The sequence below is a fragment of the Poecilia latipinna genome, unplaced genomic scaffold, assembly GCF_001443285.1.
Source record: "Poecilia latipinna isolate Pla-1442-1.1 unplaced genomic scaffold, P_latipinna-1.0 Scaffold1019, whole genome shotgun sequence".
Taxonomy (NCBI): Eukaryota; Metazoa; Chordata; class Actinopteri; order Cyprinodontiformes; family Poeciliidae; genus Poecilia; species Poecilia latipinna.
Genome location: NW_015113635.1, coordinates 5,933 through 29,193, shown reverse-complemented (window position 1 = coordinate 29,193; position 23,261 = coordinate 5,933). Strand labels below are relative to the sequence as shown.

At 45.2% G+C, this 23,261-nt stretch overlaps 3 protein-coding genes across 7 annotated transcripts in view; all 3 read left to right on the top strand.

Annotated features, from left to right (window-relative positions):
- Positions 1-365: 365 nt before the first annotated feature.
- Positions 366-5,944, top strand: rffl (ring finger and FYVE-like domain containing E3 ubiquitin protein ligase). 3 transcript variants are annotated; one of them, XM_015050936.1, is made up of 7 exons: positions 366-686; positions 2,812-2,992; positions 3,458-3,655; positions 3,760-4,002; positions 4,083-4,287; positions 5,142-5,171; positions 5,239-5,944. In XM_015050936.1, exons 2-7 carry the CDS (start codon positions 2,813-2,815, stop codon positions 5,421-5,423), a joined length of 1,041 nt encoding a protein of 346 aa, XP_014906422.1. In that variant the 5' UTR covers positions 366-686; position 2,812; the 3' UTR covers positions 5,424-5,944. The 3 variants fall into 3 exon arrangements, with proteins under 3 accessions (XP_014906422.1, XP_014906425.1, XP_014906424.1); XM_015050938.1 differs by having other exon boundaries at positions 370-686; positions 5,142-5,165; XM_015050939.1 differs by lacking the exon at positions 5,142-5,171 and having other exon boundaries at positions 367-686.
- Positions 5,945-7,458: 1,514 nt separating this feature from the next.
- LOC106958820 (scavenger receptor cysteine-rich type 1 protein M130-like) lies at positions 7,459-15,238 on the top strand. 3 transcript variants are annotated; one of them, XM_015050935.1, is made up of 9 exons: positions 7,461-7,535; positions 9,687-9,807; positions 10,071-10,103; positions 10,191-10,478; positions 13,551-13,874; positions 13,952-14,248; positions 14,655-14,693; positions 14,804-14,889; positions 14,967-15,238. In XM_015050935.1, exons 2-9 carry the CDS (start codon positions 9,699-9,701, stop codon positions 14,994-14,996), a joined length of 1,206 nt encoding a protein of 401 aa, XP_014906421.1. In that variant the 5' UTR covers positions 7,461-7,535; positions 9,687-9,698; the 3' UTR covers positions 14,997-15,238. The 3 variants fall into 3 exon arrangements, 2 of the variants coding, with proteins under 2 accessions (XP_014906420.1, XP_014906421.1); XR_001427229.1 differs by lacking the exon at positions 14,967-15,238 and having other exon boundaries at positions 7,459-7,535; positions 13,952-14,488; positions 14,526-14,693; positions 14,804-14,870; XM_015050934.1 differs by lacking the exons at positions 14,655-14,693; positions 14,804-14,889; positions 14,967-15,238 and having other exon boundaries at positions 7,459-7,535; positions 13,952-14,515.
- A 954-nt stretch (positions 15,239-16,192) lies between these two features.
- Positions 16,193-23,261, top strand: part of wdr62 (WD repeat domain 62) — a gene marked incomplete at its 3' end in the record, with an annotated part of 12,993 nt that continues 5,924 nt past the window's right edge. Inside the window, exons 1-16 of the mRNA XM_015050933.1 lie at positions 16,193-16,369; positions 17,596-17,687; positions 18,168-18,288; positions 18,362-18,529; positions 19,282-19,419; positions 19,500-19,682; positions 19,748-19,908; positions 19,985-20,174; positions 20,461-20,592; positions 21,419-21,576; positions 21,779-21,870; positions 21,975-22,100; positions 22,212-22,282; positions 22,771-22,892; positions 22,960-23,035; positions 23,105-23,216. Coding sequence (XP_014906419.1) covers positions 16,286-16,369; positions 17,596-17,687; positions 18,168-18,288; positions 18,362-18,529; positions 19,282-19,419; positions 19,500-19,682; positions 19,748-19,908; positions 19,985-20,174; positions 20,461-20,592; positions 21,419-21,576; positions 21,779-21,870; positions 21,975-22,100; positions 22,212-22,282; positions 22,771-22,892; positions 22,960-23,035; positions 23,105-23,216 — 2,026 coding nt within the window. The remainder of the gene's footprint in view (positions 16,370-17,595; positions 17,688-18,167; positions 18,289-18,361; positions 18,530-19,281; positions 19,420-19,499; positions 19,683-19,747; positions 19,909-19,984; positions 20,175-20,460; positions 20,593-21,418; positions 21,577-21,778; positions 21,871-21,974; positions 22,101-22,211; positions 22,283-22,770; positions 22,893-22,959; positions 23,036-23,104; positions 23,217-23,261) is intronic.

Genomic DNA, 23,261 nt, shown 5'->3' with positions numbered 1-23,261 from the left:
TTTTACCAGTTTGTGGTAGAAAGGGTCTGCTTTTATTTTTAATGACAGCAGCAGCTCAGCCCTGTACTGTGCAGTTCAGGGCTGAGCCCCCTGTACTGCATAGTGTTAGGAACGCCCCTGGATTAAAAAAAAATGTGAAAACTATGAATGTTATTTAGTTCCCAACTCTAATGTGCCTCAATGTGGGCATTAGTGCAGTGTTTACCAACCCTGGTCCTCAAGGCACACTGACCTGCATATTTTAGATGTTCCCCTGCTTCAACACATCCCATTCAGATGATTTCAATTCAGCAAAACCCTGCTGGTCAGCCATCAACTGAAATTTGTTCTGAAGCAGGAGATTGCCTAACATGCATGGCAGTGTGACTTTAGGACCAGTGCTGAAAAACACTGCGTTAGTGTGTGTGTAACCTATTCACACACACTCACACGCCTCAGGGTGTGCGTTAGTGTGTGTGCACGCGCGCGCTTAAAAACTGTTCCTGGTTCTGCTCTTATCTCGTTGTCTTCACTTTGACTTTATCGTTTGATCTCCTCCATGTTCAAAGCTCGTCATGCTAACTAGTCTTGTTAACCAATTCCCCTCCTGAGGCTCAGACTGCTGGTCAGTTCAAGTTAACAGCATTAAATAGTCGCTTAAGTTAGCCAAGGCAGACTGTTAGCGGTGGCTCTCCTGTCTCCAACAGGTAAGCATTTCGGTTTAAGCTTCTTTTTTATTATTAATCTGGGTTAAACGGTTAACTAGGTTACTTTAAAACCGCCCCGACTCTGATCTAAGTTAGTCTTCTTTATTGTTGTGAGTCGGTTTTCTTCTTCTTCGGTGTTTATAAACTTGTTTAATTAGCCTGGCGTTAGCCTGTTAGCAGCCTGGGGTAATTTCCAGACTCACCAGCCGGACTTCATTAAGAGAATACTCCATTAAATATTTTGTTCTTTCGGTAAAAAGTTTGCTCACGTAAAACGCACATATTGACTTAGGACTGATAAGATGCGGATATGTTATAATTCGGCTGAAATAAAACTTGAAATTAAGGTAAAACAATTAAATTGTTTGTATTAAGTTAAGTTTCCTCCATCAGCTTTAGATGGATTTAAGTGTTACATAATAATTGCCAAGTAATGATAATCTTCGTTAAAATATCAAGCCGAATTTATCCAAGGACATTTTTGATTTCATTAGGTGTATTCGTTTTTAAAAGGTCTTGTCAAGTGTTCGGTTTCTGTTTAAAAAAATGAAAGTAAAAATTTTCTCTCAGTGGTTTAGCGTGACGTCATCTGTAAACAAAACCAGTTTGTGGTAAAAAGGATCTGCTTTTATATTTAATGACAGCAGCAGTTTCAGCCTGTACGTTAATGAACGGGGAATTCCTGTAAAATCCCACTTCATTAATCTGTTTTTATTGGGTTTCACAAAATCAGTATTAGTAAAAAAAAAAAAAACTTATAAGGAATTATATAACCAATAAATAGAAGTGATACTTCAACTATGTAATATGGAATCCTGCCATTAGGTTATGTAAATAAATTCACATAAGAGATATCAGTGTGCTTAATGGAAGTGATAAAGGTCTTTCAGCTGTAATAAAAGTCGTAGCTATAGTTGAAGTAAAATATTTTATCTCTCATAAATGAGTCCTGAGAGCAAATATTAAAGCAGAATCGCGTCCAAAGTTCAGCCTTATACTCCTTCTCCTTCAGGCTTCTCTGTAATCATCTAAAGTTTTTAGATTGATAGTTTCCAAACTTTCTGAAGTTTTTCTTTTTCTTTGGCAACTAATTTGTTTGAAAGTTTTTTGTCTTTGACAAAAAGTTTGACTGACAAACAGTGAGATTCAAGCTCCTGTAACAAAACCAGGGACAGTAAAGTAATATATCTAAAACATGACAGGGTCGCATCTGTCAGAATAAACAGAAACAATAGTAACTAAAAATTAACAGGTGGGGTCAGAGGTCAGACAATCTACTTATAAACCACGGTAGAGGCTCTTCATGATTTGTGACATGTTTTGAATGCAGACGTGTAGAATCATGTTTTACTTTGGTTAGCATGAAGCTGGTTGATGCATTTCTTCTGTCACTTGACCAAACAAATATCACACGACCCCCCATGACCTCTAGAAACAAACTGCAACAAGATGGAAATCAATATTGGTTGTTAACATTGACCCAGTTTAATTTATCGATGTGTATTGATCTGCTACTTGAATGTGATTGGCTTTTTACTCAAACATTTGTTCAATCCAGAGTCTGAAACTCTGGGTTTACCAATCCAGCATCAGTGGGTTTAGTTGAACCAGAACTCCTGAAGTAACTCTGGGATACACCAGACTACGCATTGTTTAGCCTGCTTCATGCTTAGGATTCATAATGAAGGTGGTTGCCCCTAGTCCTAGTCAAAGCCTGTCGGAAGGGTTTCCCCTTGAAAACCTGTTAAGCTTGGTGGTTGGGGTGTAAGTGCAGTCCACCAGCGGCCCACCGTGTTTTTGAGTCAAAAAATGTTAAGTTACAAGAATTTGGATGTGTGAAAGCAGGCATCATAATTTGTGAGTTAAGCCTGGTGGGGGATGGAGGGTGGAGATTTGGGGATAGGGGGGATTAAGCCTGGTGGCTCACCAGGCTGATAATGCTCTGAGGGAAACTGCGTTGGGATTGTTCCCACCTCGTTTTTGGTTCCTATGCAGCTGATGACACATTTCTGCTCAGGCTTCCTGTGTACAGAATAATGTGAGTGCTTCATGGTTCTGGACCAGGAGTCCGGTCCAGATCTGTGACCTCCCGGGCCGGGCTAACAGTTCTGCTTGTCGTGGTCAGGATGTTTGCCTGCTGCTGTAACTGGCTCTGCATGGACTCCACGGATGTGGACCCGTCAGGCCGAGCTGACAGGAGACACCAGTCCTACACCAACTCGGCCTTCAACTCCCAACCGTCTCCGCCTCCACCTGAGCACACCTGTAAGGCCTGCGGTGGCTCCTTCGACACACCTGCCAGGAAGGTAACTCCGCCCCCATCACTTGCAGTCTAGAGGGCTTTTCTCCTGAACCTCATGGACTCTCAATTCAGGAATCGATCCGATGAGTTCAGGAGACGATCCGATGAGTTCAGGAGACGATCCGATGAGTTGAGGAGACGATCCAATGAGTTGAGGAGATGATCCGATGAGTTCAGGAGCCGATCCGATGAGTTTGGTTAAACAGACAGATTAAAGTTAGAAATGCAGGAAGTTCAGTTTGTTGTTCCAGCTGGTAAATGTCCTCTGTCTAAAGAGATGGAGGACAGAAAGTGTAAGCTGAAACTGACATTTAGTTGAGGTCAAACTGTCAAATGTTTCAGGTGAAATGGCGCCCTCTGGTGGAGCAGCCTCAGTTTGACAGTTGTGATTTTACTGATTTTTCATGTTAAACTGGCTGAGTTTCCTGCTGTCCACTTATGTCCCCACCTGTCTCCACCCATCCCCCAGCATGTGTGTGTTGACTGTAAGAAGAACTACTGCAGCGGCTGCTCCGCCCAGCAGGGACTGCGGCCGCGCCTCTGCCACACCTGTCAGCGTTTCTATGGCAACCTGCTGGAGCGGGCGGAGCTGATGAAGCTGAAGGTGAAGGAGCTGAGAGACTACCTGCACCTGCATGAGGTCTCCACCCACCTGTGCAGAGAGAAGGTGACGTGTCGTCGTGGTTTCAGCAGCAGCCAATCAGAGAGCGGCTGCAGGTGTTGTGGACGTGTTGGTTCCCTCCAGTTAAACCAGTGCTTCCTGTCCCCCAGGAGGAGCTGGTGGAGCTGGTGCTGAGTCAGCAGTCGTCCCCTTCTGGCAGCTCCGCCCCCGACACCCCTATCGTCCAGCCTCCCACCGTGACCTCTGACCCTCCGGACCCGACGCCTCACATCTCCGTTTCTGATTCGTCCTCTGATGCATCGAGTCCGGGCCCGCCCACTCCGGAGCCCGAAGCTCCGCCCCCAGACTCAGAGACTCCACCCTCTGATGCTGAGCTGGAGGAGGACGACCCGGTAAGTTCCGTAGAAGATCTGGACGACCGACCCGGTTCTGCTGACCCTCCCGGTTCCACTGACCGACTCATGTCTTCCAGGCCTGGGACCCGGAGGAGGCGCCGGTGTCAGGGCGCCGGGCTTCGCTGTCGGACCTGAAGAGCGTGGACGACATCGAGGACCTGAGTGTCCGGCAGCTGAAGGAGATTCTGGCCCGGAACTTCGTGGATTACAAAGGCTGCTGTGAGAAATGGGAGCTGATGGAGCGGGTGACCCGGCTGTACCACGACCAGCAGAACCTGCTGGGTGAGGAGAGACCAACAAGTTTCACCATGTTTACAGGAACCATTAGAACATCTGGGTTCTAATGGTTCTGATCCAGTCAGACTATTATCAGGTTCAGGTTATGTTCCAAACTGAGCAAGAAGTGTTTGATTGGTGATCTGCAGTGGCACACTTTTGCTAACCCTCTGGTAGCAGAGCTAATGTTAGCTTAGCAATTAGCTAATTGTTAGCTCCTAAGATAATATTTCTGGATGAAAGCTGAGAATTAGCTCCGTAATAAAGGCAGAGCTAATTCCGTTTTTGCTACCTTTAAAATTATTTCGAGCACTTTACTTCCTCCAAATCCATTTTTCTGGGTAAATTCTAATGCTCTAATTTTCTTGGCTTTTTTGTAAACTTTCAGTTGAATACAATTCAATATATATTTTGAAATTTTTATTGACTGTTAAGAATTCTTCAAGCAGCTAATCTTTTATATTCCTGCTCTTATTTTGAAGTGGATGAAGACTGTTTATACAGTTTCTCTCATTTTCCCCCAATAACTTTTGTATATCAAGAAACGTACAGTAACAAAATAAAATGGACGGTAGAGAACAAGATATAAATGTTATATGTAAGGGCTTTACAGGACATGTAAATTATAATGACAAAATTAAATTGCAGCTTGTCTGTCGATGCCAGACATGTAATTTGAATTCAATTTTAGTGAAAGCATTAGCTTCTGCTAGCCAATGTGTTAGTAGAGTGATTTAGCATTAGCTTCTGTTAAATACCATGCAAGTCCAGCGCATCATCATTAGCAGAGCTGATGTTTCTCTGGATCGCTGAATCCCATTGGCTGCTTCTCTGATGACGTCATTGTTTTTCTGTTTCAGCGGCTAACTCTGTGAACGCTGCAGGTGAGTGTAGTTCTGTGGGTCTGGGGGAACCGCTGCATGGTTCCATGTCTGACTCTGTCCCGTCCTCCTGCAGGTGGCGGCGGGCCGGCGCCGGGCCAGGAGGAGAACCTCTGTAAGATCTGCATGGACTCGCCCATCGACTGCGTCCTGCTGGAGTGCGGTCACATGGTCACCTGCACCAAGTGCGGCAAGCGGATGAGCGAATGTCCCATCTGCCGGCAGTACGTGATCCGGGCCGTGCACGTCTTCCGGTCCTGAGCCGCGGTTCTCCAGAACCAGCCCTCGCCTCCTCTTCAGAACCGACCGCCTTTAAAGCTGCAAACCAGAACCAGAACCTGCTGAGGAGACTTAATGACTTCTTCCTCTTTTCTTCTGCTGTGATCGAAGCGTTTGGTACTAATATGACACTGTGAGATTGGACCCGACCCGTTTTCAGGTCCTGGACCAGAAACCCAGAACAAATGGAGCAGGAATCCTGCAGCTCCTCAGACTCTCCGCTTTGCCTTAATCTGAATCACGTTTGGGTCACGATTGGACCCAACCGGGTCAGAACTCTGAGCTTTTTAATGTTTCTGGTTAATTCTTCCTTCAAAGTGCCTTTTCGGAACCGTTCCCACAGTCCAGGTGTAATGGACCAGCTACTGGACCCAGCCAGTGGAAGGGGGTGTCTCCATAGCAACAGAGACTGTAGCATGTGCTTCTGTCCGACCCGTTACTCACTGTGCCTCAGAACCATGAAGAAGAGTCTTTGAACCAGACAGGAAGTTGGACTTTACCTGAACAAACCAGCACTTTTTTTTCTCCAGAGTCAGTTTGTTTTCCAGATAGTTCACGGGTCAGAACTGTTCTGATGCTACAAGGGAATCACCATGGCAACCAGTGACTTGGCATTTCCTTATAAAACCCGTCACCAGGGGTGCTGGTAACTCCCAACAGAACCAACGGATGCAGGACCTTTTAAAAGTCTGTAATAAACTGATTCAGCTCTCAGGTAACGTAGTTCAGGTGTGCCGTGTAGCTCCGCCCCCAGCCTCAGATGATAGGCTCAGCAAGAAGAGTCTGAATCTAACCAATCTGTTCTCATTATTTATGTTGAAATTATGGGATTTAAATTGTTTAAGTGAAGTTTCTGACCTCTTACAACTTTTAATGAATCACTGAACGAAAGGGAAACTAGAATCTGATCAGGTTTTCACTGCTGAGCCACCAGGGGGCGGCAGAGGTGGTCCTACTGCTGCTTAAAGGGAATAAAGTGAAGTTTTCTGGGAATGTTCAGAGCAGGTTCCTTCCTGCTCTGGACCTTTAAGGACTGGGAGGTCTAACAGATGATTTTATTATGTTTACCGGCAGCCTGTGTGAAGTTTTCTTCTTCTGTTTGCACTAAAACCTTTTGATGCTGAATCACTTTAAACTTTCCTCTCTGGGGTTTTATTTTGCTCTTGATTTTTCTCTGATTGTGTTAAATCTATCATTTCTGCCTGCTGGTTTTGGATCAGAGCCGGATCCTCCACCTGCAGAGTTAAACTGATCCAGCGTCCGGCCCTCACAGGGGCCCCAAGCCACAGGCTGAGAACCTCTGTAGATACTCCAAATGAAGCTGGAAGCTAAATAAACGTCCAGATTATCCTGGAATCAGAGGGATTATTTGTAACAGATTTTAGTTTGTGGATTGAGCGCATAATAAATTTGTAATAAAACAGATCCGAGTCGTCGCGTTTTCATTCAGGCAGCGTTTTAAAAATGATTAAAATAAAATTGAAGGTATTTTAGAGGAAGTATTTGTTGAAATCTTTAATTCAATTTATTATTGATTCCGAAGGGAAATTAAAGGTAACTTATTAATTCAATAATCTTCAGAGTTAAATTGGATGCTGATGGCTGTTGGTAGGACATTTCCTGTAGCAGTCTCTGTTACAACTAGTTTGAAGAAACTTCTGACAGAAGACACTTTTTTCTGTAATTTCCTTAATTTTATGTGAAATGAGTCTTTACATTTTAATCCCCAAAGAGTCTGCAGTCGTCCTTGAACAGAACCAGAACAGAACCAGCTTTCTTCATCAGATCATTAAGCCTTTTCTGGGATTCAGAGTTTTTTCTTTTCTCTTTACCTTCCAGTTGCTGTTTGTTTCTTTTTTTGTTCCTCCCATTGCTGGATCCAACAACTCCCAGGACAATTTTCAGACCTACAGAAACAACCTTTATGATGAGACCTAAATGGATTTACCTGGGAATGCTGACAGTAATTGAGAACTGTCCAGATGAGCTGCAGGAGGTGCCAGGAAGGGACGGGAGGAGGCGTAGCCTGCAGCTGCTGATGTGAGCTCAGAGTTTCAGCCTGAACAGACGGAGCATTTCCACGGACGGCTGCAGGTACGTTGATCTGAACTCCCTGAACACATGAAGATCTGTCTCTCTGCAGGTCTCTGTTTCCCTTCCTCAGCAGCACTCAGCAGAGTTTTTCTCTCTTGCGTTGTTTGTGTCTATTTTCTGTGCTTGATGCTGCCTGGTAAAACTTTACAGGCTCTGGCTGCATTTCTGCAGCCTGTCAGCTCGCCATGTTGTTCAGGAACTGAACCATCTGGAACTATTTGTGAATGATTGAACTGAGAGAAAGTTATTTGATCAGGAAGAGATGGACAGCAGCGTTTGAGGGCTCACCAACTCAGGATCAGAGGACAGAAAACGCTGAAACCTGATGATCTTTATGCACCAACAATCTCTGCATGGGGGAAATCTCCACTCCTTCCTGAGTTAAACTAGTCAGTCAGGACGTTACTGTAAGAAATGGAGCGTTTGGATGTTGGTTCAGGGATTCAGCCGTCCAGCAGAAACCAGAACATTTGTTCTGTTGGGTCATGATGAGTCTGGACTGGTTCTATCCCTAGAGGCCTCAAGGCACTGGATCGCTGTCGTGTGATTGGCTGGTTTTTGTGTAACACCCTATCTTCCCTGGACTCCTGCCCAGGGAAAGCAGAGGAGGCCAAGCAGAGGAGGCCTCCCAGTTCAGCCCCTCAGCTGAACTCCCGTTTTAGAAAACATTGACATTTCTCATTCCAGTGTTAGAACCTAATAATTTCTTCCTTCACATTCTTCATAACCCAGAACTGAAGCAACCAACATCAGCTCAGTAACTCAATATTCTGAAATTATCTTTTCAGATTCTGCTGTTTATCTACAAATCAGCAGCTGATAAAACTAGAAAAAGCAGCTTCTTCCATAGACCAGAGCAGTGAAAGAGCTAAGAAGGTATTTTGTAATCAAAAGGTTTCTCATTATATTCTGCCAATCTAGCGAAGATCACCAAACTTTGGGAGAAAAAAAAACATCTCTTGGAGATGTACAGGAAGGCAGCCATTTTTGGTCAAAGGGTCATGTTTGGCCATTTTCATGTTTACTCACTTTCACAAACTCCTTGAATTTTGAGATATTTGCTTCATTTTCCATCAGTATGCAGTTAAGGGATGGAAGATTTAAAGTTATCAAAATGTTGAGTTTTTGAGCACGATTATGGGGCTTTTCACATGCAGACTTTAGAATCACTCAGGACAGTCTTGAGGCATTGAGGATCAAAAGTTATCAAAATCTTTTAGCTGCATCAGAGCAAAATCTGACCATAAAACATCAAGGTGGAAAAACTTCCACTGTGTGTCATTACCGAGCTGCTCACCTTCACATGGTCACTTGGTGACATCACAGTAGCCCCGCCCCCTTTAAACAGGAAGTCACCTGTTTTGCTGATGAATGTCTTCCTTTTACTCTTTGATTCATAAAGGTCACCAATTGACATAAAATAAGATGATGCTGAGTCCTCTCATCATTGGCTGGTGGCTCAACCACGGGGGCATGGCTGAACGGCGAATGCCGTATGCATACGGGTGGCTCTAAATTACACATGTATCATCCGAATGACACCAAACTGGATATCAATGACCTTTATTAACCTCTAAACAGGCCAATAGGATTATATTGAAATTTGGCTCCAGTGCGCTCCCTAGATTATTCCAACATCCATGTCTCTGATAAACAAACCAGTCCAATTTTTTGTGTGTCATCATCAGGAAGTACTGCTGAACACTTTGGTGTGGTGCATTAATGACACCTCTTAAGCCCCGCCCACTCAGATTATTTGGTGTCTCCTCCAGCACCTCCCTGTGGATGAATAACATTTAAAATGTATCCACTAACTCTTGAGAACCTTAACAACCACTCTTGACATGTTAAAAATTCTACAGGAAGTTCTCGCCTATCATTCACCATAAATCAGGAAGTGATAATAACTCCTGTCTTGGTTTCCATCCTAATTTTAAAATCTTGTTTTTGGACTCGTACTGATCTGGAATGAAGGCTATTTTGAAGGTTCGCCAAATTGCCTAGTCGAATATGGTGTGAGACGGTTCTACAGGAATTGGATGGCAGACCCGGTGCTCCGGCAGCCGCCATGAGGCCGGAGCGGCGCTGAGCTGCCAGGGCCGTACGAGGCTGCTTCAGCTCTAATTGTTTTTGTTTCTTTCTGATTCACAGTTCAGATCTGTAATGAAAGCTGGAAACACAGACAGACAGAAACCAACATCTTCCTTTCAGAGCCTCTTGTTGAACATGGACCACACCCTGATGGCGCTCCTGCTGTGGCTCTGCTGTTCAGGTAGCTCATCAAACAATGTTTGGCTCAGTTAAACAAAATCATGGAAGACATGTCATCCAAAGTTCAGCCTCTGTCTGCAGCTGCACTGATAAAACCTGCTTTCCCTTTATTTTGAAGGCAGAGTCTTCTGTTGTTGCTAATGAGATGGGTTGTGCTGAAATGTACTGAGATAGGAGAGATTAATGACCAGAAAAGGAAAATCTCACTGTGGTTCAGATCCTGATCCTCTCATCTCTGATTCTCCTTCCTGACATTTGTCCTAGGTGTTCATGCAGATGAAACCCACAGCCTGAAAGGTTTGTTCAGTTCTAGACTTGAGTTCAAAATCAAACTTAGCTTGTTAAACAGTAAAATGATGAATCTTCTGTCTGGTTTCTGTTCAGAGTCCATCAGGTTGGTGGGAGGATCCAGACGCTGTGACGGTCAATGGGAGTTGAATCTGGGAGAATGGAGACCAGTTCACATCGAAGGTTTTTATGATGGCCTGAAAGAAGCTTCAGTTATCTGCAGACAGCTGGACTGTGGCTCAGCTGTTTCAGCTAGAGATCATGAGCCATCATTTTTAATCCCTGTATGGACGGTCTCCTCAGAGTGTCTTCTGTCTGGATCTGATCTCAAGGACTGCGCAATAAAAGAAGAAGCATTTGGTTCTGTATGGTTCACCTGCTCAGGTAAATCTGTCACAAACATCGAACTCTTCCTCACTGGTGAGTCTGACTGAGATGCTGAGCTGTGTGAAGACTGGATCTGGGCCTCAGTTTCATCATTTAACCTTTGTTAAATGTAAAGAATCAAATTTCCTGACAAGTCAAATAAATCAGTAAACTAAAACTTCTCTTAGAGTTTTCAGACGTTCTAGTTCCAAAGAACTACAACGTCTATGACGTTATGACCAGTTAATATGACCAGTTCTTCTTGTCTTGTTTTAACCTCAGAAGTGATGGCATCACTTTTACATCTTCACACTCCTGTGTGTCTCCTCCTGTCAGGTTGGTGATGTTTGGCGTTAGCTAAGAGCCTGTTCCAATGTCCTGGTAGGGTTGGACGATATGGCGTTTCATATCGGTCAATATGGATAATTATTGATTTGTTTTTTCATTTAAAAAAATCTGAAATACTACCAAACATTTCCTGTGACTTTTCCTGTTTCCTCCATGTTTTTTTTTTTTTTTATTTCAAGCAGTCATGAGGCGCAGTGGTGAAACCTGAAACTGCTGCTGCACAATTTACTCAACAGGTTGTTTCTAGATAACCAAGGAGTGAGTGATGATTTCACCAGCCTAGCTTAGCTAACTGTGAGACGTTGAGCAGCTAACGTCTTTCTTCTGCCAACATTCCCCAGAATGTTGTGCGATTCTGGATCAGAGTTCAATGAAATTATTGAAACTTCTAACAGACATATTACAGTGGTGTGAAAAAGTGTGTGCCCCTTCCTCATTTCCAGTTTTTTTGCATATTTGTCACAATTAAGTGTTTCGGAACATCAAACCAATTTAAACAATAGTCAAGGACAACACAAGTAAACAAAATGCAATTTGTAAATGAAGGTGTTTATTATTAAAGGAGAAAATAAATCAAAACCATCATGGCCCTGTGTGAAAAAGTGATTTCCCCCTAAACCTAATAACTGGTTGGGCCACCCTTAGCAGCAACAACTGCAACCAAGCGTTTGTGATAACTTGCAATGAGTCTTTTATAGCGTTTTGGAGGAATTTTGGCCCACTCATCTTTGCAGAATTGTTCTAATTCAGTTACATTAGAGGGTTTTCGAGCATGAACGGCCTTTTTAAGGTCATACCACAACATCTCAATAGGATTCAGGTCAGGACTTTGGCTAGGCCACTCCAAAGTCTTCATTTTGTTTTTCTTCAGCCATTCAGTGGTGGACTTGCTGGTGTGTTTAGGATCATTGTCCTGCTGCAGAACCCAAGTTCGTTTCAGCTTGAGTTCACGAACAGATGGTCGGACATTCTCCTTCAGGATCTTTTGGTAGACAGCAGAATTCATAGTTCCATTTATCACAGCAAGTCTTCCAGGTCCTGACGCAGCAAAACAGCCCCAGACCATCACACTACCACCACCATATTTTACTGTTGGTATAATGTTCTTTTTCTGAAATGCAGTGTTCCTTTTACACCAGATGTAATGGGACACACACCTTCCAAAGAGTTCCACTTTTGTCTCATCGGTCCACAGAATGTTTTCCCAAAAGTCTTGGGGATCATCAAGATGCATTTTGGAAAAATTGAGACGAGCTTTAATGTTCTTTTTGCTCAGCAGTGGTTTTCTTCTTGGAACTCTGCCATGCAGGCCATTTTTGCCCAGTCTTTTTCTGATGGTGGAGGCATGAACGCTGACCTTAACTGAGGCAAGTGAGGCCTGCAGTTCTTTGGATGTTGTTGTGGGGTCTTTTGTGACCTCTTGGATGAGTCGTCGCTGCGCTCTTGGGGTAATTTTGGGCCTCTGGCCACTCCTGGGAAGGTTCACCACTGTTCCATGTCTTTGCCATTTGTGGATAATGGCTCTCACTGTGGTTCGCTGGATTCCCAAAGCTTTGGAAATGGCTTTCTAACCCTTTCCAGACTGATAGATCTTAATTACTGTCTTTCTCAATTGTTCCTGAATTTCTTTGGATCTCAGCATGATGTGTAGCTTTTAAGGATCTTTTGGTGGACCTTACTGTGTCAGGCAGCTCCTATTTAAGTGATGTCTTGATTGAAAACAGGTGTGGCAATAATCAGGCCTGGGTGTGGCTAGAGAAATTGAACTCAGTTGTTAAAAACCACAGTTATAGTATATTTTAATGAGGGGGGCAATCACTTTTTCACACAGGGCCTCGATGGTTTGGATTTTTTTTTCTCCTTTAATAATAAACACCTTCATTTACAAATTGCATTTTGTGTTTACTTGTGTTGTCCTTGACTATTGTTTGAATTGGTTTGATGTTCCGAAACACTTAAGTGTGACAAACATGCAAAAAAACAGGAAATGAGGAAGGGGCAAACACTTTTTCACACCACTGTTATCTATTGATAATAGATTATCTATTGATAATAGATAATATGATCATGTACCTACCTCGATATATATTGTCATTGATTTATAGTCCAGCTCTTAATCCTGGTCTATTTTATCTCCAATTGTATAAAGTTTGCATAATTCACCAGCAGTGTGGTTTGTTTGGCATGATGTGTAGTGCCATAACTCCTACAAAGATAATGTGAGTACAGTGTTGGAAACCCACCACAACCGCATGGAGAACAAGAACTGAACTGCACACAAAGAACCACGCAGACCAGTAGGGAACTGGGAATCCCTGAATTGTTACCATTGACCAATGGGCATCATGTGCTCCTATGAAGGAGGGATTTTCACACAGTTGGCGAGTCCCTGTAATGTCAAAGATTATGGTCCATTCACTTCCAGACAAACAGCAGCACTGGAGTCGAGGACGATGGGATGGAATAGGGTTAGAGGTCAAGAGATTTGGGTTTTGCCTGGATGGAGCGGTGGATCTCTGGGTGCCAGGTTTTGCTTGGCCGGCCCGGGTTCTCCCTGACCGCTGTCGCTTCATGGACCACCACTCTATGTGGGTTTCCTGGGGGCTCTCTGAGGGCCCACACAGGTCTCAGCTCTTAAAACCAGAGACCTTCCGGGTTCCCTGACCTTGGTCAGCCAGTAAAGGTCTGCAAAAACTGTTCATGCACAACATTGTGGATAAAATATTTTCTTTGTCTCTGTAGAGTCTGTCAGATTGGTGAACGGGGGAGATGGCTGTTCAGGCAGACTGGAGGTGAAGGTCTCCCAGTCTAGCCAGTTTAACCAGAGCTGGTCTTCAGTGTGTGAAGCTGACTTTGACCACCAGGATGCAGAGGTGGTGTGTAGGGAGTTCAACTGTGGGTCTCCTAAAGTCCTAAAGGGAGGGCTCTATGGAGAGGTGGAGGCTCCAATGTGGTCACCACAGTTCCAGTGTGGAGATAATGAGTCTTCTCTCCTGGACTGTAGAAGGTCCGACTCAGCCAGAAACTCCTGCTCACCTGGAAAAGCTGTTGGACTCACCTGCTCAGGTAGAGGAGGAGCCACAGATATGGTTGGTTTAATTTCTGCTCCATGTTTTGCTGATGACTTTCTGCTTTCTCTTTAGAACCGTTGAGGTTGGTGGGGGGACCCAGTCCTTGTGAAGGTAGACTCCAGATAAGACGTGAGGGAAAATGGCGACTGGGGATATTGTGGAGCTTAAAGTCTTGGACCCTGAACCACACAGAGATTATCTGTAAATGGCTGGGCTGTGGCTCTGCTGTTTCAATGGAAAGAAACACAGAGCCACTCCAGCAAGAAATGTCTGAGATCTATCTTCACTGCATTGAGCGAGTACCTTCTATCAGGGAATGCATGTTTTATACAGAATATTCAACTGAAGCCATCAAACTCAAGTGTTTAGGTGAGTCAAACAGTGACACTTCTTCTCTAACTGGGTCACAAGTTCTGCTGAGTAACATGAAAGTAAACATGAAGGATGAAAACTCATCTGGAGTCAGAAACCAGCCTGAACGTATCAGGCTGATAGAGGAACATAACAGGTTCCTCAAGCAGCCTTTAAAGGTTCGTTTTAATTTTCCTTCAGGTCAACAGTCTGTCAGTGCTAAATAAACCAGAGGTTGCTTTCTCTTCTGATTTCTCAATCAATCAATCAATCAATCAATCAGTCAATCAATCAATCAATCAATCAAATTTATTTGTATAGCACATTTCAGCAACAAGGCAGTCGAAAATTCTTTAAATCATAAAAATACAAAGTCATAAAGGGTTCCTCCAGCCAATAATCTCCCTTCGCTTTGTGTTTCCAGAACCAGACAGAGCCACAGATGGGAACCTTCGTCTCACAGGTGGTTATATGCAGAGGAGGAGAAGATCTGCTCCAGACTGAAGTGAATTAGCTGAAGTCACCTGCTAGCTCACTTGTTCTGATGATTTTCTGATTCTGGTTCACTTTCAGTTTTTACACCAGTTTTTATCTTCTGTCTGGTTCTCCTGCTGCTGAGCGTCACCTTCTTCATCTTCGCTCTTTGCTTTACCTACAAGGTATTCCTCGCTGCAGAGTTCCTGCTCATGTTGAGCTGTAGAAACCCCTCAGTAACTGTGCTGCCATGTCTCTGCAGCCCACCAGGTGGCAGCAGTCAGGCCAGTGAGCTGAAGATGCAGCAACGATGGACGAGTTCTCCTGATGGAGATGTTCGCTTCACCCTGACCTCAGAGGAAATGTTCAGTTTCCTGAACTCCTCTCCTCAGTCATAACACATATGGCTGCTTTTTAAATCAATTCAATTTTGTTTTTCACCTATAAAAAATATTTTCCTGTGCAAGTGGCAGTAATATGAGCTTTGATCTTTCTACATGTTATGATGTTATTCCTTTATAAAAAAAAAAAAAACTAACCTTCAGTGTTGGCTTGATACATTCATGCATGTTAGATTAATCCTTTAATCTCCATGCCAACCATTCAGCTGCAAAACCGTGCAGTACCAGCCGCTCTGCGGTACCGCTTCTCCTCTTCTACGTTTTTCCCTTGGTGATTTATGTTGTGTGAATTTGATGTTCATTTTCACTGTCATGCTGATGACACCCACCGCTACATCACCACTAATCCCTTGTCCATTCTTCCACCCAGATCCTTCTCTGACTCCACCTCTGAAATAAAAACCTGGTTCACCCTAAATTTCCTTAAACTAAACAGCACCAAAACTGTCATCGTCTCTGCGATTCAGTATCATCCCAACTCAGAAATATCAATTCACTCTGGCGTTTAAATCACAACACATTTGTTGGCAATTGTTTATTCTATGAGTTGCATTTTGCTCTTTCTGTTCAAGTGATTTCATTATTTTACTGTTGTTTCTTTTAATTGTAAAATGTCCTTGAGTGCAGAGAAATGTGCCTCCAAATAAAATGTCTTTTTACTATTTGTAAGTTTGGTTTCAAACGCTTTATGTTCAAAAGAAGTGTTTTTTCTACGTATTTGTATGATTTTTCTTATTTAGTCTTTGGATTATCACAGTTTGCACATAAAATAAAATTTTTCTCCATCTGATGACATTATCAGATATTCAGCTCTTTTGCAAAGGTATAATGAAGTACGGTAGTTGTTTGTTTTAGCACTTTAGCTATGACAGATTTTCATGAGTTTCAGAAGTAAGCGATTTTTTTCTTTATCCTCATTGGCTGGTAGTTTCACTTCCCTAGTAGCTGATTGGCTGGCTGTTAATTCAGTGGGCGGGGTTCAGTTTGAACCACAATCCCGCCGCCTACATCGGTATCAAATTTCCTGCTGCCATCATGGCGACCAGCAGAAGCTTGTTGTGAACAAAACTTTCTGAACCAAGTGAGATTCATTTTGCGCTTTTGCTGGGCATTAAAAGGATTTCCGAGGCCGTTTTATTTATGTTTTTGTTTTCTTTTGAAAGTTTAGCCACTTGCCGGTATGGCTGATAGACCGGAGAGGAGGAGGCAGCCAGCGGGGCGGAAGAGCCGGCAGAGCCAGCCGAGGAAGAGCTCCAGCTCCCGGGTACAGTCTTGAGCTACAACTGTTAGCAGTTACAACCGTTAGCTGGTTCTCAGAACAGTTTGAGATCTTCTAACTGTTCTGAGAAGCCAAAACCGAATTATCTTTTGGAAAAAAAGAAAGAAAAAGCTTTTGTCAATTGTCCGAGTTTTAAAAAAGTTTGTTAAATAGTTTAATCGCAGCAACAAGGGAAAGTTAAGACAACACACAAGTAGGCCACCGGTGTTGCGTTAAATTCTGTCTCCCTCACATCCGAAGCCAGGTTCGGGTTCAGGGTCCAGTTAAAGGGATGTTTCACTCTTTTCAAGCTGAGAGCAGCTTCGGTGTTTATATTTTCCACTGAAAGCATTTTTTTAAAACAGCTCCCATGTTTTAAACCCCAATAGTTCAAATCATTTCTATGCTTTCAGTTTATAACAACATCTGGGTTTCCTTCACCTTTCCACTTGCATCCACTGAACACAAAAGGCTTTTTTAAAGCTTTGGAAATATTACGTCAGCAATAGTTTTTTGTAAAATGCCGTTGAGAGTTTCCATCCTAATCATGCAAGACAATTATTTATTCCTGAAAATTTAACCTCTTTAAAGCCAATTTAACAATTAAATAATCTTTTTTTTTTTCATTTAACTTTAAATTGGGATTATTTAGGTTCACCAATCTCCATTTTATTTGCCTAAATTGGTAAATTAGTACATGGAGGTTAGCAATTGTTACCTATTATAGACCCTAATAGTACCATGACAGTATCATCAGTTTTATAGTTGGTGTAATAAAATAATTAACTTTTTTTTTTTACTTTGTGCGCTGAAGTATTTTTCAGGTCTGGAAAGGATGAAGAAAATATTTACAGATTTTATTCTTTATCTGAAAGTTGTTTTTCACCAAGTTGTAAATCCTTTTCAGTATTTTATGTTTTGTATTTAAATCCTGACCCCGAGACGACGACTGTCATCAAATTCTTCTAGATGTTTGTTTTTAAGATCAAAAAGTAGCTAAAATGAGCAGCAACAGCAGGTGATGTGGATTAGCAGTTGTTCACGCCACTGTGAAATACATTGTCTGTGGTTTGGAACCGTTAGCTTAGCATGTCTCTGTAAACAGCGACAGTCTTCAGTCAGAGGCCTTTCTTGGATGGTTGCAGTTATCAGCAGGTTTAGATTCATGTGACAGTTTGTGACTTCAGACGGTGAACGGTTTGATCTTTAGCAGTCTTGTCTGTTTGCTTCAGGTGACTCTGGAAAAGGTTCTGGGGATCAGCCCGGTGGTCAGCAGCTTCCTGACCTCTGACCCTAACTCTGGCCGTATTGCCTATCCTGCAGGGTGAGTGCTGCGTCGGGTTCCACCTCCTCCTCAAACCATCTTCATCAAATCTGACTAAACTGGTCTCAAACGTTGGTGCAGCAAAAAGTTTTGTTTCCACTTTTGTGTTTAGTGGATGCAAGTGGAAAGTTTTGTGCCGCGGTAAAATGTCAAAGATGTTAAATGTTTCCAGAGGTCATTAAAGGTCAACCTCACCTAATTCACTTCAGACAAATTTGGTGCCAATCAATCAACTCGCCTCTGTTTGTGCTGCTTTTGAAAATATTGATCATGACCTCTTTAAACTTTATTAATAAATATCTTTAAGATGATAACGGCACAAACCGAAACTTTTACTGCACAAACATTTGACACCAATTTAGTTTGATTTGAAGATGGGGGGTGGGGGGGGGTCCAGCTTCACTCGGGTACGGAGACATTCAGCTGCCAGCCGCCACGCGTTCTGTGACAGATGTGATGATGTTGCTGTTCCTCCTCCAGGTGTGTGGTGGTGCTGTTGAACCCACTGAACAACAAGCAGGATCACATCATCAACGCCTCCAGGAAGCCCTTCACCGCTCTGAGCTTCTCTCCTGACGGGAAGCACCTGGTGACCGGAGAGGTGAGGGACGAACCGCACGCCTCTTGGTGTTTGGGTTGTTTTGGTCTCCTCACGTCGCCCCCTGCTGTTCCAGAGCGGCCACATGCCCTGCGTCCGGGTGTGGGAGGTGGGCGGAGGCCAGGTGGCCGAGGTCCAGGCCCATAAGTACGGCGTGGCCTGTGTGGCGTTCTCCTGCAGCGGCTCCTACGTGGTCTCTGTGGGGTTCCAGCATGACCGGACCATCAGTGTGTGGGACTGGAGGGTGAGGAGACGCGCGCACACACACACACACACACACACACACACACACACACACACACACACACACACACACACACAGGGCTCTGAATCCCAGCTGCTGGTTTCACTCTTAATGATCCTTTAAAGCCTGTAAAACATCCAGGGTTTCCTTACTGGGAGTTAAATCTGTACGTTTGATTGGACAGATGAATTAAGTCACATTTTGACAAAACTACCAACAACCTGATTGTCTGATCCTGATGACAGGAAGTGAAAGAAACAGGTTCTCTAGGAAAATATCCCTCCAGAACAGACTTATCATAGTTTCTTCAGATATCCAGGAAGTCGGTGCATCTTTAAATTCTTGTATCTATAATTAAATTCTTAAAATGTCTTTGATAAATTTTTTAAAAAGTAAGTTGCCATTAAATGTGTTTGTCACATGTTTTTTGCCTCAAGCTGATTGAAGCTGTCAGGAACCAGCTACTGTTATACCTGTAAACGTCATTTGGAAAAATGATGTTCATATTTGCAAAGTCCGACCCGGGTTGCAGAACGGGCAGTTGTCGAGGGCAGTGCGTCAGTCCACGAGTTTTCACTTTATTTTCTTTCATATAAATCTTAAATTTCATTCATGATGGAGGTAAATATTCTTATATTTGAGTTACGCTGATAACAGAAGGTTCTGGATTGTTTTCTGCTGCATTATTTATATCTTCCCATCCCTACTTGTTGCCAACATTCTGCCTTACCTTGACCTTTGACCCCAAGCAGAAAGGTTCCATCATCGCCACCAACAAGGTGTCCAGCAGAGTCTCCTCCGTCTCCTTCTCCCAGGACAGCAGCTACTTCGTTACCGCGGGAAACCGACACGTAAAGTTCTGGGACCTGGACGGCTCCAAGGACCGGCGGGTCAGCTGACGCCTCCTCAGCCAATCACAGCCCGGCTGCCTGCCGCTCGCCTGGCTCTCACCTGCTCCCTCTGTTCCCAGGTGAACAGCACCGTGCCACTGATTGGCCGGTCCGGGTTGCTAGGTGACCATAAGAACAGCGTGTTCTGCGGAGTGGCGTGTGGGCGGGGCCCAGCGGCGAGCAACACGTACTGCGTCACCGCCGCCGGGGTCCTGTGTCTGTTCAACAGCAGCCGGCAGCTGGAGGCCTGGGTGAACCTGAAGGTCAGAGGTCGTGGCGTTGGCATGTCGGGGGGGTTCCTGGGATAACTCCTCCTCTTCTCCTGCAGACGGCGGCGGCGAGCGGCCTGGCGGTCAGCGAGGACTGGGTGTTCTGCGGCTGCGCAGACGGAGTGATCCGAGTTTTCCGGCCGGCCAACCTGCAGTACGTGGGAACGCTGCCGCGGCCGCACCGCCTGGGCGTGGATCTGACCCGGAGCGCGCCGCACAGGTCGGAGCGCCGCCGCCGCGCCCTCTGACCCCGTGCCGTCACACCCGTTCTGACCTCTGACCTCCTGCTCCCCCAGCAGCCCGCCCCCTGCCGGCTCCGAAGCGGCGCATCCTGACACCCTGGCGCTGACCTTTGACCCCAGAGGGCGGCGGCTCAGCTGCGTGTACACGGACCACAGCGTGTACGTCTGGGACGTGGCGGACGTGAAGAACGCCGTGAGGCTGCACTCGGCTCTGTACCACAGCAGCTGCGTGTGGAACATCCAGGTCAGGAACATCCATATTCTGATCGGTGATCAATCGGTGATCAATCGGTGATCATCCTGTTGGTTTATATTCACTCTCATCTAAATCACCGATACGAAGGTCTGATGTCATAACACCACAGGAAATGTTCAGATTTACCTGAAGAAGCTTTGGAAGCAGAGAAACCTGGACTGGACCAACCGGGTTGATCAAACATCAACAATATGAACTTATTAATAAATCAGGAAGGCAGAAGACGATGTTTTCTTTTTAATCCAGTTTCGGTTTGGAATGTTTTGTTTTCCAGGTTTATCCGGAGCTGCAGGATCCGTCTCAGGCCCGTCTGCCGCCATCGGCCTTCCTCACCTGTTCCTCTGATAACACCATCAGACTGTGGCACTCTGACGCCCCCATCAGGCAGAGGAACCAGTACAGCCAGGTGAGACCGGACCGGTTCAGGCTCAGCTCATCACAGTGGCTTCAGATGATTCCATGAATCAAAATTAATTCAAGCTAAAACACTGAAGGAAAGTCGAAGCTGAGCTGGACGTTTCTTTAGTTATGATACTCTTTTAAAGTCTTTATTTGGTATTTTTTATCTTTGTAAACTTCTTTAAAACATCAATTTGAAACTAAGAAGGCTTATTCTACTCTTTCATTTTAACCTGAACTTTGCAGTTTCGTGCCAGACGGATTTTAAAGAATATCAGTTTAATATAAAAAAAAAGTCCCAGGACTGTTGCTGCTAGCTGGGCTGCTAGCTGGGCTGCTAGCTGGGCTGCTAGCTGATGTTAGGCCTAAACCCTGGCTTGAGGGCTTGTTCCACTGCGGCGCAGTTCGCTGCAGTTCAGTTCATTTTCAGGAGCGTTTCCAGCGCTAACGGACTCAGCCTGGCAGAGCGGGTTGAACCCAAACAGCTAACGCTAACGCTGCATCATGCTACTGTGACGTTTCTGTCCTCCAATCAGTGGACGGTGGTGTAGCTCCATTGGACCGATTCTAGGTCCAGCTGTGAAAATAAGTTTGATCTACAACAATAAGAGAGTGAGCGGTTATTGAGTCACAGCAGTTATCAGAATAAATATTTATCCACCAACGAGCTTCTGTTTCGGTTTGGGTTTTATCCAGAAGACCCTGATGGGTTCTGGCCGGTAGGGAGTCGGCTGTGAACAAGAATTGGTTCTGCCTGACGCTCCGGTTCTGCCGGGTCCGGTCAGCGGACCTGGTGATTCTCCTAAGGCTGCAGCGGGTCGTTCTGTTTCCAGGACCTGCTGAAGATCCTGTATGTGGGGGAAGACGTTCAGCGCCTGCAGGCTGCGGGGGCCGAGGCTGACGGGCCGGACGGGAAGGCCGGGATCCGGGTGCTGGGAATCAGTCCGGACGGGAAGCACCTGGCGGCCGGAGACCGCTGTGGGAACCTGAGGTGAGAACCCGCAGAGCCTCATGTTTCTGATCAGAACCGGACGTTAGCCGTTAGCTAACAGAACCGGAGCGGCTTCAGATTCTGAAGGTTCAATCTTTACGTTCTCCTGAGGAGTCGGAGACTTTGTTCTGCAGCTTGGTGTTTATCAGGCTTCCTTCCTGTGGATCCGTTTTTGTAACCGAGTGGTGCCTCCTGTTTCCAGGATCTTTGATCTGGAGAGCCTGACTGAGCTGCTGAAGATCGAGGCTCACAACTCCGAGGTTCTCTGTTTGGAGTTTTCTCCTTTGTCCTCAGGTGAGATTCAAGCTGCTGCTCCACGTTGCCATGGTGATGTCTGAACGCAGAACTGGATCCTGTAGAAAGTCTGACTTCCTGTTTACTTCCTGCGACTGGTTCAGGAGTGAAGCTGCTGGCCTCAGCCAGCAGAGATCGGCTCATCCACGTCTTCAACCAGGAGAAGAACTACAACCTCCAGCAGACCCTGAACGACCACTCCGCCTCCATCACCGCCGTCAAGTTCACCGGTGAGGGCGGGGCCAGCAAGGCGCCTGCTCCTATTGGCTGCTCCGGTTCAATCCGCTCTGAGCCAACGATGCGTTCAGGGAACATTCAGCTTCTGCTTGTTTTGGGTTCAGGTCAGAGTCCAGAGGTCCAGCTGGTGAGCTGTGGAGCCGACAAGAGCATCTACGTTCAGACGGCCGAGCAGGTTGGACCCTGAACGCACCACAGCTGCAATTTACTGTATCTCTCTGCATTTTACAGCATCTCCCTGCATTTTACAGCATCTCCCTGCATTTTACAGCATCTCTCTGCATTTTACAGCATCTCTCTGCATCTCCCTGCATTTTACTGCATTTTACTGCATCTCTCTGCATTTTACGGCGTGTTGGGAAGGTGTTGCTGTCTGAGCAGCAGGAACGCTGAGCTTCATGCTTCCAACCTCCACTTCCTGTTTCCTGCAGCCGGGCGCAGTGTCAGTCTGTTTTAGTCAATCAAGTTGAACCAATAGAATAAATTTACAGTGGTACACATAGGGTAAAATAAATCAAATGACCAGGATAAGAATAAAAATACAATTATTGAAAAGAAGCCGTAAAGCTGAGTGGAAATAATGTGATAATAATAGAAGCACGCTGCTGAGACGTTGGGCATGTTGTGTCGTTGCTCCTCCGTCTGATTCTGGTTCTTTCCCAGACGCCGGACGGGTCGCTGTTCTCCCGGCGCCACCATGTGGTGGAGAAAACCACACTGTACGACATGGACCTGGACCCCACCGGGACGCGCGTCTCTGTGGCATGTCAGGACAGAAACGTCAGGTAAAGACCGCCTGGAGCGCTCGGTCTGTTTGACCTTTGACCCTCTGATTCAGTGCTGCCTCCTCAGAGTTTACAGTGTGGAGACGGGGAAGCTGGAGCGCAGCCTGAAGGGCTCGGCGAGCGACGAGGGAGCCCTGCTCAAGGTAACCGGGGTCCGGCCGACCTCTGGCCGACCTCTGGCCGACCTCTGGCCGACCTCTGGCCGTCTGCAGGTTCACTCGGACCCGTCCGGATCGTTCTTCGCCACCAGCTGCTCTGATAAGAACATCACCATCTTTGAGGCGGAGACTGGAGAGTGCGTCGCCATGCTGTTCGGTCATTCAGGTGAGGAAGAGGAAGATCAGCAAAGAAATGTTCTGACTGAAGCTT